This window comes from Cyprinus carpio, chromosome A1 (assembly GCF_018340385.1).
Source record: "Cyprinus carpio isolate SPL01 chromosome A1, ASM1834038v1, whole genome shotgun sequence".
NCBI lineage: Eukaryota > Metazoa > Chordata > Actinopteri > Cypriniformes > Cyprinidae > Cyprinus > Cyprinus carpio.
In genome coordinates this window covers 35,255,467-35,268,044 of record NC_056572.1, presented here as the reverse complement: position 1 = coordinate 35,268,044, position 12,578 = coordinate 35,255,467, and the positions used below count along the sequence as shown (strand labels likewise).

Genomic DNA, 12,578 nt, shown 5'->3' with positions numbered 1-12,578 from the left:
AATAAGAGTTCAAATCAACCTTGAGTGCCTATATATCGCATTGTTTGTCAATCACAGTTCCGATCAAAACATCCAAATCAAACATCCAAAAAGAAGTGCTTCCTCCCATCAAATAACATGAATGAGAAACAGAATGAAGCCTGCTGACATTTCCGTCACTTTCTTCTGGATCTCTTCCCTCTTGTCGCTTGTTTTTTTTGGCCAACGGTTTCTGCGGCATCTCAGGAATGGGGGAAACTATAGCCTCTGTATCAAAGTTTTGAACTATGTCATAACACATTGACGAATCATTCTCATTAGCCAGATCCATGATTGTGAAGTTAGCAGTACTGAGTTCGGCACATTCACTTTTGCTCATGCCGGGAACACTCTGCGATGTTATGTTTAAACATTGCTTTCTTCACTTCTTACATTTACCCATATAAATCAGATTCCATAGAAGCCTGTGCTGTAAAAGTGTCATCGGTGATAATAAAGTAAGAAAAAAAGTCATGCCAGATAAATTGTATCATCACATCACCTAGAGGCCCACACTTACATGGCCGACTGTAACGCTGCCATCTTGATATGTATGTAGGCTATGTCATCTTTGACATACATCATGCAATACAACAGTGAGTTGAAAACTGTTTTTTTTTTTTCAGTTTTCACTCAAAATATGTATCATTTTTGTGCAATGTTTGACTCAAGTGTTGAAATAGTAAGAAAAGCAGGCAAATTAACTTACCTTATTTTAAATCTATTGTGCTTTAAATTTAACTGTTAAAATTGTTTACAGCTTAAAGGGATACTCCACCCCAAAATTAAAATTTTGTCATTATTCACTTACCCCCATGTCATTCCAAACCCGTAAAAGCTTTGTTCATCTTCAGAACACAATTGAAGATATTTTGGATGAAAACCTGGAGGCTTGAGACTGTCCCATAGACTGCCAAATAAATAACAGTGTCAAGGTCCAGAAAAGGTATGAAAGTCATCGTCAGAATACTCCATCTGCCATCAGACGTGCAATCTGGGTTATATAAAGCGACGGGAACACTTTTTGTAAGCGAAGAAAACAAAAATAAGTAACTAATATTTTTCAACAATTCCTTTGTCAACAGTCTCCTCTGTGTCTCTCCATATCACCGTATACTGCGTATGCTCTTCTGTATCATCCGCGCCACAAGGATCCGCTCTTTTCTTTCAAATCAAAGCTAAATAGATGTAGAAACAGTGCATCCTTGTGGTCTGGATGATACAGTCACAGGCCTCTCGGTTTTCATCCAAAATATCTTCAATTGTGTTCCATAGACGAACGAAGCTTTTACGGGTTTGGAACGACATGCTAAATAATTCTGAATCTGAAACTATTTTTTTTTCTCCAGTATGATTTAGTTGATTTCAGGCTTTCGCAAAGGTTGTTCAACATGCATTTTAGAATTTGTAAAACTGCTAAACTGTTCAATACTCCTCTGTATGCTGTTCAACGACTGAGGTATCAGTTGGATGAGGACATTTGGACATTTGAGCATATGGATGATCACCATCTATATGTTTGCATGAGCTTCATTTAGTAATTTATAATTGCCATAAATGCAGTAAAGCAGTTTCAATTCTCATGTGTCTAAGTTTTGGTCAGTAGTTCCCATGTCCCTGGAGGTCCTCCAACAGTGCATAGTTCCAGAACCAACGTTTTGGCAGGAGTGTGGTAAAGAAACAAGACTTATTAGAAGTTAGTGTAACATTGGAAACAGGCCCGGCGCCAGGACGCACGACTTGGGGGGGCTTTTATATTTCTGGGGGTGGGGGGGGGGGCTTAGCTCTCCTAAGTCTGAGTTTCAAGTGAACGCTCAATATACATTATTGGTGGCTCCCACATTTGAACTCAATGTTACAGCCAAGGAGACCATTTATAAACTCTCTGCCTGTCCTGTCATGTCCAAGGAGGCCATCCACGAACTCTCTGGCTGTCCTGCCATGTCCAAGGAGGCCATCCACGAACTCTCTGGCTGTCCTGCCATGTCCAAGGAGGCCATCCACAACTCTCTGGCTGTCCTGCCATGTCCAAGGAGGCCATCCACGAACTCTCTGGCTGTCCTGCCATGTCCAAGGAGGCCATCCACAAACTCTCTGGCTGTCCTGTCACGGCCATGGAGGCCATCCACAAACTCTCTGCCTGTCCTGTCATGGCCAAGGAGGCCATCCACAAACTCTCTGCCTGTCCTGCCATGTCCAAGGAGGCCATCCACGAACTCTCTGGCTGTCCTGTCACGGCCAAGGAGGCCATCCACGAACTCACTGCCTGTCCTGTCACAGCCAAGGAGGCCGTCCACGAACTCTCTGCCTGTCCTGTCACCGCCAAGGTGGCCGTCTACAAACTCACTGCCTGTCCTGTCATGGCCATGGAGGCCGCTCATGAACTCACTGCCTGTCCTGCCACGGCCATGGAGGCAGCTCATGAACTCACTGCCTGTCCTGCCACGGCCTTGGAGGCCACTCATTAACTCACTGTCTGTCCTGTCATGGCCACGAAGGCCATTCAAGAACCCTCTGCTGTCTCTGTCACAGCCAAGTGGTCCATACATGTCTCTGCTCCACCATGGCTCCCTACTCTGCCAGCTCCAACATGTCTCCATACTGCTCTGGATCTGCTCCACGGCCCAGGTCCCCCTCTGCTCCATTGTCTGTCACTGCTTCATGGCCCAGGTCCCCCTCTGCTCCATTGTCTGTCACTGCTTCATGGCCCAGGTCCCCCTCTGCTCCATTGTCTGTCACTGCTCCACGGCCCAGGTCCCCCTCTCTGCTCCATTGTCTGTCACTGCTCCACGGCCCAGGTCCCCCTCTGCTCCATTGTCTGTCAAAGCTTCATGGCCCAGGTCCCCCTCTGCTCCATTGTCTGTCACTGCTCCACGGCCCAGGCCCCCTCTGCTCCATTGTCTGTCACTGCTCCACGGCCCAGGTCCCCCTCTGCTCCATTGTCTGTCTCTGCTCCACAGTCTAGACCTGCCTCTGTTTCTTGGGCCTGGCCCTCCCCCTGTTCCGCCTTCGCTCCTCCACCCTCCTGGACTTTTTGGATTTTGTTTGTTTGGGCATCTGGAGCTGCCCTTAGAGGGGAGGATATGTAATGTCTGTTTTGGGGTTTTGTTTCATGATCTTGTTTTCATGTCTTTTATTTTGTAGTTTGATTGATTTGCTGTTTGTGTCAAGCTTCCCTTGCCCTCTTGTATTCCTGCTATTGGTTTCTCTGTCCAATGTGTCATGTTCACGTGACCCTCATTGTCTGTATAAGTAGCCATGTCTTTGCCATTGTCTCTTGTCATGTATTAATGTTTTAACCTGCTGTCGGTGAGTCTAGTCTGTTCATGCCACATCAAGTCTGGTTTAGTCAAGTCTGTTCAAGTCAAGTCTTCGTTTCCTGTTTGGATCACTGTAAATAAACTGTACTTGGGTTCATCGCTACGCTCGCCCCGGTCACACGCATCCACCATGTTTGAAGTTTTTAATGACTTTTATTGTTGTTTGTAGTTCTGAACCGAATCATTCCTAAAGGTGCAATGGATTGTGGGTAAAATTATGCATTAGAGTGTACACAGATCCACACTTCAAAAATCAACCTGAAATAGTATACCATCCAGGGACTTTTGGCATACTCTTTTCAACATACTATGCTTTGGGACACACTTATTCTAATCTGACATTCTATTTTGGATGCACAGTATTAATATTGGGATGCAGGGTAAGAAGCAATTTTACTAAAGATGCTGCAAAGTAAATACCAATGATGATCATAATAACCAATGTCCATCACAAATATGCAGACTGATATCTTAAATTTTTTTTTTTATTATTATTATTATTCTTTTAACTATAATTTGGATTTCAAGTCTGTGAGTCTCTACTAATGAGCAGGTGACCTGAATCAGGTGTGTTTGATTAAGGAGACATGCAAAATGTGCAGTGATGGGGGTCCTCCAGGAATGTGGTTGAGATCCACTGCCCTATCGGACAGAGTCTTGAACAGAAGAGGTGTATTCAACCTAGACGTGGTGCTGCACAGACAGAACAGTCTTTGACATCCAAGTACCGCAAGAGCAATTCGAAAGTAGAATCTGCTCTCTAATCGCTCTTGCGATACTTTGATGTTAAACACCAATCAGTCTGCATTACGACGCTTTGAGACAAAATGTCCTTACTGCGTTTCTGGGCCTTGAACATTTCAGTTGCATTGCTGTTTATGCAGAGTGAGAAAGCTCTCGGATTTCACCAAAAATATCTTAATTTGTGTTCTGAAGATGAACGAAGGTCTTATGGGTTTGTAACAACATGAGGGTGAGTGATTAATGATGACATTGATGCAAAATCATTGATGATCCAGTTTCCATTTGACTGATCACAGATTCCACTTTTTTGGCTTTTCTGGCTGCCAACATGGGCAAAAAAATTATATATATATATATAATATATATATATATAAATCTGCATTCGCTATATGAATATAAAATATACATTAAACCATGGTGTGAGTCTACAGAGTTTGAACATGAGGGGAACGTCTAGATTTTCCTGTCTGATAATGAAACCGCTTCCTGTGCAAGTTTAGCACTATTTAAAAAACAAGGTACACTTCCTGAGAGACCACAGCTCATCTGTGGACACATACTGCAAGACATAAGAAAAAATAATGGAGTCTGAGAATATTAATGTACACAGAAATGTTAATAACACATCTGGACCACAAACACAGAGTCACCGCCAAACTGACGGAAACACTCAAAAGCACAGTAAGCAGAAAGTTTAATCTGATGCAGAGATAGTGGTGCTAATGTTTGAGCAACTGAAAATTGTTAGATAATTTAATATAACTGTTTAGATCATTTGAATAGCTGTTTTCAAAGAACAATGTGTTTATGTTTCTGCTTTTATATTTAAAGTATTAACAGAATATTTTTCTTGGTTGTACATTTTACTGTATAGGCCTAGCATTTCTAGAAGCTTTGTCATTATAAGAGCACACTTTTAAAAAGCACTGTTGGTTACTTACAAAAGGTCAATTTTGAAATGTTAACAATCATAATAATCTAATAATAGTTAGTGAATTTTCATTAATTAATATTTGTGTGCTTTGGTCCTGTTTGTCAGGAGGAAGTAGATGTTTGGTGTTGATCACAGTGTTTTTCCAGATTATTTGTGTTCTTCTGCTGATCAACAACATAGTGCTGCACATCACCATCAGAACAGAGAGAGACCTGAGAAAGAGTTACAAGAACACAGTTGAAGAGTTCAATCAAACCATCAACAGTTTACAGGACAATTACACTGATCTAATGATTGAAAAACACCAACTTCAGAACAACTTCAACTCTTTGAGTCAGAAGAACCTGGAAACCAGAGTCAAAGATCTCACTGCTGAGAAAAAACAGTTACAGAGAGATTTTGACATTTTGAATAAAAAGGGCACAGTTTTTTTATTCATGTCCACTGAGTTGAGCTGGTCTGACAGCAGACAGTACTGCAGGGATCGTGGTGCTGATCTGGTCATTATCAACACTGAAGAGAAGCAGGTGAGTTTGTGTGAGTGTCTGTTAATGAATGAGAGCAATTACACTGATTTCTGTTTTATACACACACAGAGGTTCATATCTTCATTAGTCAGTGAGAGAGTGTGGATTGGTTTGTCTGACAGAGAGCAGGAGGGCAACATGAAATGGGTGGATAATTCAACACTGAAACAAGGGTAAGTGCTAAAAAAAAAATTGCTGTTTATTCATTTGTTTTAGTCTTTCTGAATATCATTGTAACTTCCTTCAAGTAAGGGTGACCACAAAAAACGAGTCATCCTAAATGTCAAAAAAAAAAAAATCATACAAATAAACCAATATAACAAAATAAATACAAACAAAACACATTATATAACAAATTACTTCCTCAAAAATTAGGTTATTAATAGCCAGCCAACCCTCCATAACCCCCAATACAATCCCAGCTTCACCCCACAAAGTAATCCAAGAAAAAAAAAAAGGAAATTAGATAAACACCCTTCAATTCCTACTACATGTAACACACAAAACAAAACCCTCATGCAAATAAATAATTCATGTGTTTTTCACTGCAAACATAACCCTCATGCAAATAAATAATTCATGTGTTTTAAAGCTTCAACATGTATAAAGGGTAAAAAGGTTGGCTGGCAACACTAGGCTGGGAAGATATACAACAACAACAAAAAAAAACAAACAAACAAATTCAAAAAACAAAACACTCTGCTAGCCAGTCTGGTTCACAACAATAATCAAATCTTAATTGGTGCTGGAGGCATACAGCGCACACACGCAAGGACCAGCTAGCTGAGGAAATGCAACATAAACACTGGAGGAACAGCAATCAACTAAACCTGAAAAACAAAAACACACACAAAACACAATATTCAGAAGAAAATAACCCCAATACTTAATTTTCATTTTAATCCCTTTTAAAATAATAATAAATGCAACACATTAACAAATCCTATATAAAACCTATTATCTGCAACATCGGCATCAATCCCAAACTACTTTCCAAAGGTTTTCCAGATCAAAGAAGAATGAATGTGACCAACGGCAAACAAATCCACGATGTTTACATCTACCTTAAAAACAAACACCCTACTTTAATAAAACAAGGCTTTGTTAGCAAAACAACCAATGTTCGTTTTGCATACCTGCTCACCATGTGCACAATCAAAACACAGAGGTACTACATGTACAAAGGACAGTACAATAGGTGTCTGCATTAAGAACAGAATAACATAAAAGCTGCAAGCAGCGATGAAAGGGCCCTTGCACCCGGGCTCACCACCACACGGTGGCCATAGGAGATCGGTGAACGTTGGACCATATGCTTTTAAAATGGTAAATATTTGTGCCAAATTTCCTGCTGCCAACAGGTGGCGCTATGATTATATTTGAATATCGGCATGTAAATGTCTTCAGGCCAGGACTTTTACCAAACATGCAAAGTTTCGGACAGATCAGACATTGCATGATTAAAGTTTAAAACAAGTAATTTCTTGTCACCAGCAGGTGGCGGTATGATTATAACTGAAGTATTGGCCTTAAGATCTGTTGAGACCAGGAATCTTATCAGACATGTGAAGTTTAGGGAAGATCAGACATTTCATGTTTAAGTTAGTTTAAAATAAGCCATTTCCTGTTGCCAGCAGGTGGCGCTATAATTATAATTGAATATTGGCCTTTAGATGCATTCAGGCCAGGACTCTTATAAATTATGTGAAGTTTGGGGCAGATTGGGCATTGTACGCATGAGTTACAACAAATTCCTGTTTGATAGTATTAATAGCATGCTTTAGCACTTAGTAAGTGTTGCTAGCATGTTTGAGAATATTTCTAGCATGTTTAGCACACAATGACATATTTTACTGTGTTGCTAATAGTGCATACCAGTGTAAAAGATATCACTTCCTTTTGCCAGTAGGTGGCGCTATAACTATAACCAAATATGAACATGTACATGTCTTCAGGCCAGGACTCTAATCAAACTTGTGAAGTTTGGGGCGGATCGGACATTGCTTACCTGAGTTACAACAACTTCCTGTTTCATAGTATTGATAGCATCCTTTAGCACATAGTAAGTGTTGCTAGCATGTTTTAGCATGCTTCTAGAATTTTGACAGCCTATTTAACACTTGTTGATGCTTTTTATTATTTGCAAGGAGTCCATAACAGTCTTAAACATGCCACTTCCTGTTGCCAGCAGGTGGCGCTATGACTATAATCGAATTTGGGCATGTTGATGTGTTCAGGACAGGACTCTTGTTCAACTTGTTCAATTTGGGGCAGATTGGACACTGTATGCATGAATTACAGTAACTTCCTGTTTCACTGCATTAATAGGATGCTTTAGCATTTATAGGGTCCTCACACCATCGGTGCTTGGGCCCTAATAATAAGAATAATCCTTAGGGGAACATCGGTGCTCGGGCCCTAATAAAAAGCTTTGAGAGTATGAAACCAAACTACAAACATTCACTTAGCCTACCTATTCACCCAGACCATGTCCATGCACAAACGAACATGGAAGCACTACCAGACAGCACGCTTCCACACAAAAAGATCCAAACACTGGCTGCATCCGAAAACTTATCAGGCAATGTATCAGGCAATGACTTTGCAGGCAGCGTTTTTGCACGAAGGCACCTCACGAAACTGATTTTGGACAGGCTTCTGAGGCAGTGTAACGGTTAAATGATCTACAGCTAAATATAGAGAGCTTTGGTGATAACTAAGTGGATATTTAATTACTGCAATATTAATTTCTCGCTAGAAATTACATCAAAAGTGGAAAAATTTGATCAAAAACAAACATTTACACACAAGGCAGTGAAGGATACATCTATGCTGCCTTCAAAAATCGGCCAGATGAAGGCATCTCAGGAGACAGGAACTGAAGCTAACACTGAATTCGGACGTGCCTTGATGCCTTCCTACCTTGGAATGCGTCCTTAGAAGGCAGCATTTTTCAGTTTTCGGATGCAGCCACTGTCTCCAGGCCTCTTCTCCTTCTTTTTTTCTTTTTAATGGCGGTTGGCAAACCCACTTAAAAGGTGCATTTCCGCCACCTACTGGACTGGAGTGTGGAGCATTACGGATATTGGTAAAAACAGATTGAAAAAAAAAAAACCATTACACAAGAATTTAATTATTTTATATGCTTCATTATGTCATTTTCAAATTCTATTTATTAAACCTATGTCTCCAGGCCTCCTTTCAGATGCCTGCTTAAAAACTCAAACCAGTTACATGGCCACGCCCTCTACTACTAGCCACCTCCCCAGCTACAACATTATAAAATCACCTTCAGAAAACAACAGAAAAGAAAACTTAAAGACATTTTAAATACTATAAATTCTATTAAGAAAACTCTTATTTTCTCTTTTAATTTTTTTAGTTCTGTTCCAGCTTCTGTACTACTTTAGTTTACTCTCGAAACATGCTATTATACTGAGTATTGTTGATTCATAAATTTGTGCTCCTGAAAAACTGATCCGCTGATGCATGTTGTTCAGGTTTTGGCTCAAAGGTGAACCAAACAACTCCGGTGGAAATGAGGACTGTATTGAACTGAATTATTATAGAGAGAAGATGGAATTATCACCGCTGAACAACTGGAATGATCTGCTATGCTCTGAGAAGAAAAGGGGGATTTGTGAGAAATAGGGTTCAACCCATCTTGTTGTTTTGCTTCTGTTATCTAAATTAATCATTCTTATTGCACACACATAAGTTCTGATTGTGGTCCCTGCCTAAAAAAAAAAAAAAAAATCAGCTGATCTGAAATTTGTTAGAAGGATATTGTCAAAGCGTCATTATTTTCTTATTGCTATAATAATCTTTGTTTCTCATGGCGTGAATTCAGTACACAAAACCTCTGATGTGTTCATGTTTTGCTCCATCTTAAGCAGCTCTATATTAATATGATCTTATTCTAGCTGTGATCATGAGTCTCATTTGTTGGTCTGAAGTGTTGAGGAGACAATCACAGTAAACTACAGAAGTCTAAAGTGTCTAGATTACTCTGATTCACCCTCTTATTCTGATATTGAGTGTCTTTTGAGGTAAATTGCTTTCTGTTTGAATAAAATGTTCAATTACTATCATTACCAGAGTAAACTGTGCATTTTTGTTTTCATTTCACAGCTTTATTGCTCTGTTTCATTCAGTCCAGCAGGAAGCAGCAGAGAGCAGGTTTATCAGACTGAACTGATCAGAGAGGAAGAGAAACATCAGAGCCAGCATTTTATTTCTACCAATTTATGGGTATTTTTTATCTTTCAAAAAAAATTCCCCAAAAAACCTTTTGACACCAAAGTACTTTCATAATTGACCATTAATGAATGAAAACTATATACTATTTTGGCTTAAATCAGCCCTGAGGATAAAAATCAAGTAAAAAAGCATTGAGACTGAAGAAACCATTTCACAAAGCTGAGTGGGCCCCCAATGAGGCCAACTGTGTGCCCATAACATGCCCACAAGTATGTACACAGTGTGGGCTGGGTGTGGGCACAGTGGGGAGAGTGTGGGTACAGTGGGGAGAGTGTGGGTACAGTGTGGGCTGGGTGTGGGGACAGTGGGGAGAGTGTGGGTACAGTGTGGGCTGGGTGTGAGGACAGTGGGGAGAGTGTGGGTACAGTGTGGGCTGGGTGTGAGGACAGTGGGGAGAGTGTGGGTACAGTGTGGGCTGGGTGTGAGGACAGTGGGGAGAGTGTGGGTACAGTGTGGGCTGGGTGTGGGGACAGTGGGGGAGAGTGTGGGTACAGTGGGGAGAGTGTGGGTACACTGTGGGCTGGGTGTGGGGACAGAGTAGGGAGAGCGTCGGTACAGTGTGGGCTGGGTGTGGGCACAGTGGGGAGAGTGTGGGCACAGTGGGGAGAGTGTGGGTACAGTGTGGGCTGGGTGTGGGCACAGTGGGGAGAGTGTGGGCACAGTGGGGAGAGTGTGGGTACAGTGTGGGCTGGGTGTGAGGACAGTGGGGAGAGTGTGGGAATACTGTGGGCCAAAAGTATGCCCTCTATTTGTCCTAAGTAGCATCCCAGCTGAAAATGTGTACCTAGGACCCCAGCAGAGAGATTTAATGTATTTTATTTCAGTTGATTTCATCTAAGGCTGTGTCTGAAGTCAGTTGTAGTTCTTGTGTTTCTCTTTTCTTCAGCAATTCTGTTTGTAAACAGCAGGTGTTCATCACTAATTCACAATTATCACTCAATTAATCACTTAATTACTTAATTGCAAAGTACCTGTATATCTTCTTTCAGTGAACTCAACTGAATTAAGTTCAGAGTACTCATAACTGTTAGTTTTAAAACTTAAATGGTTTAAGGATTCAGTTGCCTCAAACGGTTTGAGTAAACTTAACTTGTCAGGTTTTTAAGGATATCTGTTTACTCAAACGGTTTGAGTTAAGTTACTTGTCGGGTTTTACAGTGTATGTAATAGCTTGTAGTTGCATGTTTCAATACATTTTAGACCTTCTCTATTTGCATAATAAGAGCAAACTATTTAATAAATGGTTGAAATTGTCAATTTAGTACATGACTGGTAATGGACCAAATGGTTTAGGTTAATAGGCAATTACTTTGAGTGACACAATTTTAGCACTCAAGTTAACTGTTAACAGTAACTGCTATGCAAGTGCATTTGAGCACATTTATCTCAAACTGACAAAAACTGTTGACATTTCAACTACTGGGCGCTTCTTAATATCCTAAATGATGCTTCCTCGCACCTTCATCCTTCAGCAAGAAATGGACAGAAGAATGTGGAAATAAGCAACTGAAGTCTTGCACTGGTGGGTTTGTTTTGCCATGTCACCCTTAGTTTGAAGACTAGTCTAGACAAAGTGTGTTGTGAAACTGGGTTGCGGACATGCAGTTGTCTTAACCAATGCTTTTCAATTAAATGGTGTTGCACAACATAAATACACACCAATAGTTGCTCTTCTGCTCGATCATACTCCAGTTTCTCTATCCGAGTTACTCAACAGTTTGTTCTGTGGACGATAATGTCTTGAAATGAGGCGGGACATAGATGAATGATAAAAGTCGAAACAGTGCTCCGCTTCTACTAATGTTGCTAATGCAGCCAGATGATGAACACGATGCATGTGGACATAGTGACGCTGACTGCCGTCGTTCTTTGCTTCCCTTTGCTCACAATATGTGCCCCACTGTAAGTACATTCATTTTTTTTAAACCTCCAAAAATGTGGTTTCTTAAATTCATGAAAATGCTCTTTCTGATAGACAAATGTAAATCTTAAGTATTGATCTCCTCAGGTATGTTCTGTCGGCTCCTAATCTGCTGAGGGTGGGTTCCTCAGAGAACGTGTTTGTGGAGGCTCAGGATTACTCTGGAGGAGACCTGAACGTGAGGATCATAGTTAAGAATCATCCAAAGAAGAACGTGGAGATACTGTCTAAATCAGTGACACTGACTGCAGCCAACAATTTCCAGATCCTTACAGATATAAAGGTGAGAGTGCAGTAATTACAGTGCAGTTATGTCTCATTTATTTTATTAACAGTTATAACTGACTGGTTATCTGTTCTACAGATCCCTGATGATCAGAACTTCTTCTCTGATGATCCTCTGGAGAAGCAGTATGTGTATCTACAAGCTCAGTTTTCATCCGTCACTCTGGAGAAAGTGGTCATGCTCTCATTCCAGTCTGGATATATATTTGTACAAACAGACAAACCCATCTACACACCTGCTAGCACAGGTACCATTTAGGTTTATTTTAGGCATGGGTCACAATGCTTTTTAATTGGCTTATAAAATTAAAGTCTTTTAAAATGGTTTTAAAAAATTGTGTTGTTACATTCAGTGCTTTAATACTGGATATTCTAAATAAGTCCTTTTCATTATAGAGAGGATGCAGAAAACGTGATATATTTCTCAGCTGTGTAAAAATGATTTTTAAAGAAGACGTTTGCTGTCACCATGCAGTCGCATCATGACAATAGGATACATGCATAATGTTTTACATAAAATAAAGCTGTAGTGCACATAGTAATATTTGATGTAACATTATTATTATTAT

The 12,578-nt window shown here is 40.4% G+C and overlaps 2 protein-coding genes across 2 annotated transcripts in view; both read left to right on the top strand.

Moving 5' to 3' along the window:
• The first annotated feature begins 5,031 nt into the window (after window positions 1-5,031).
• LOC109070592 (CD209 antigen-like protein E) lies at window positions 5,032-9,280 on the top strand. Its single transcript, XM_042764534.1, has 3 exons — window positions 5,032-5,543; window positions 5,613-5,716; window positions 9,044-9,280. The coding sequence occupies exons 1-3, from the start codon at window positions 5,307-5,309 to the stop codon at window positions 9,192-9,194; spliced, it is 492 nt and encodes a 163-aa protein (XP_042620468.1). The 5' UTR covers window positions 5,032-5,306; the 3' UTR covers window positions 9,195-9,280.
• A 2,283-nt stretch (window positions 9,281-11,563) lies between these two features.
• The window catches only part of LOC109074247 (complement C3-like), a 48,309-nt gene continuing 47,294 nt past the window's right edge, over window positions 11,564-12,578 (top strand). Inside the window, exons 1-3 of the mRNA XM_042764232.1 lie at window positions 11,564-11,705; window positions 11,812-12,007; window positions 12,089-12,257. Coding sequence (XP_042620166.1) covers window positions 11,623-11,705; window positions 11,812-12,007; window positions 12,089-12,257 — 448 coding nt within the window. The 5' untranslated portion in view covers window positions 11,564-11,622. The remainder of the gene's footprint in view (window positions 11,706-11,811; window positions 12,008-12,088; window positions 12,258-12,578) is intronic.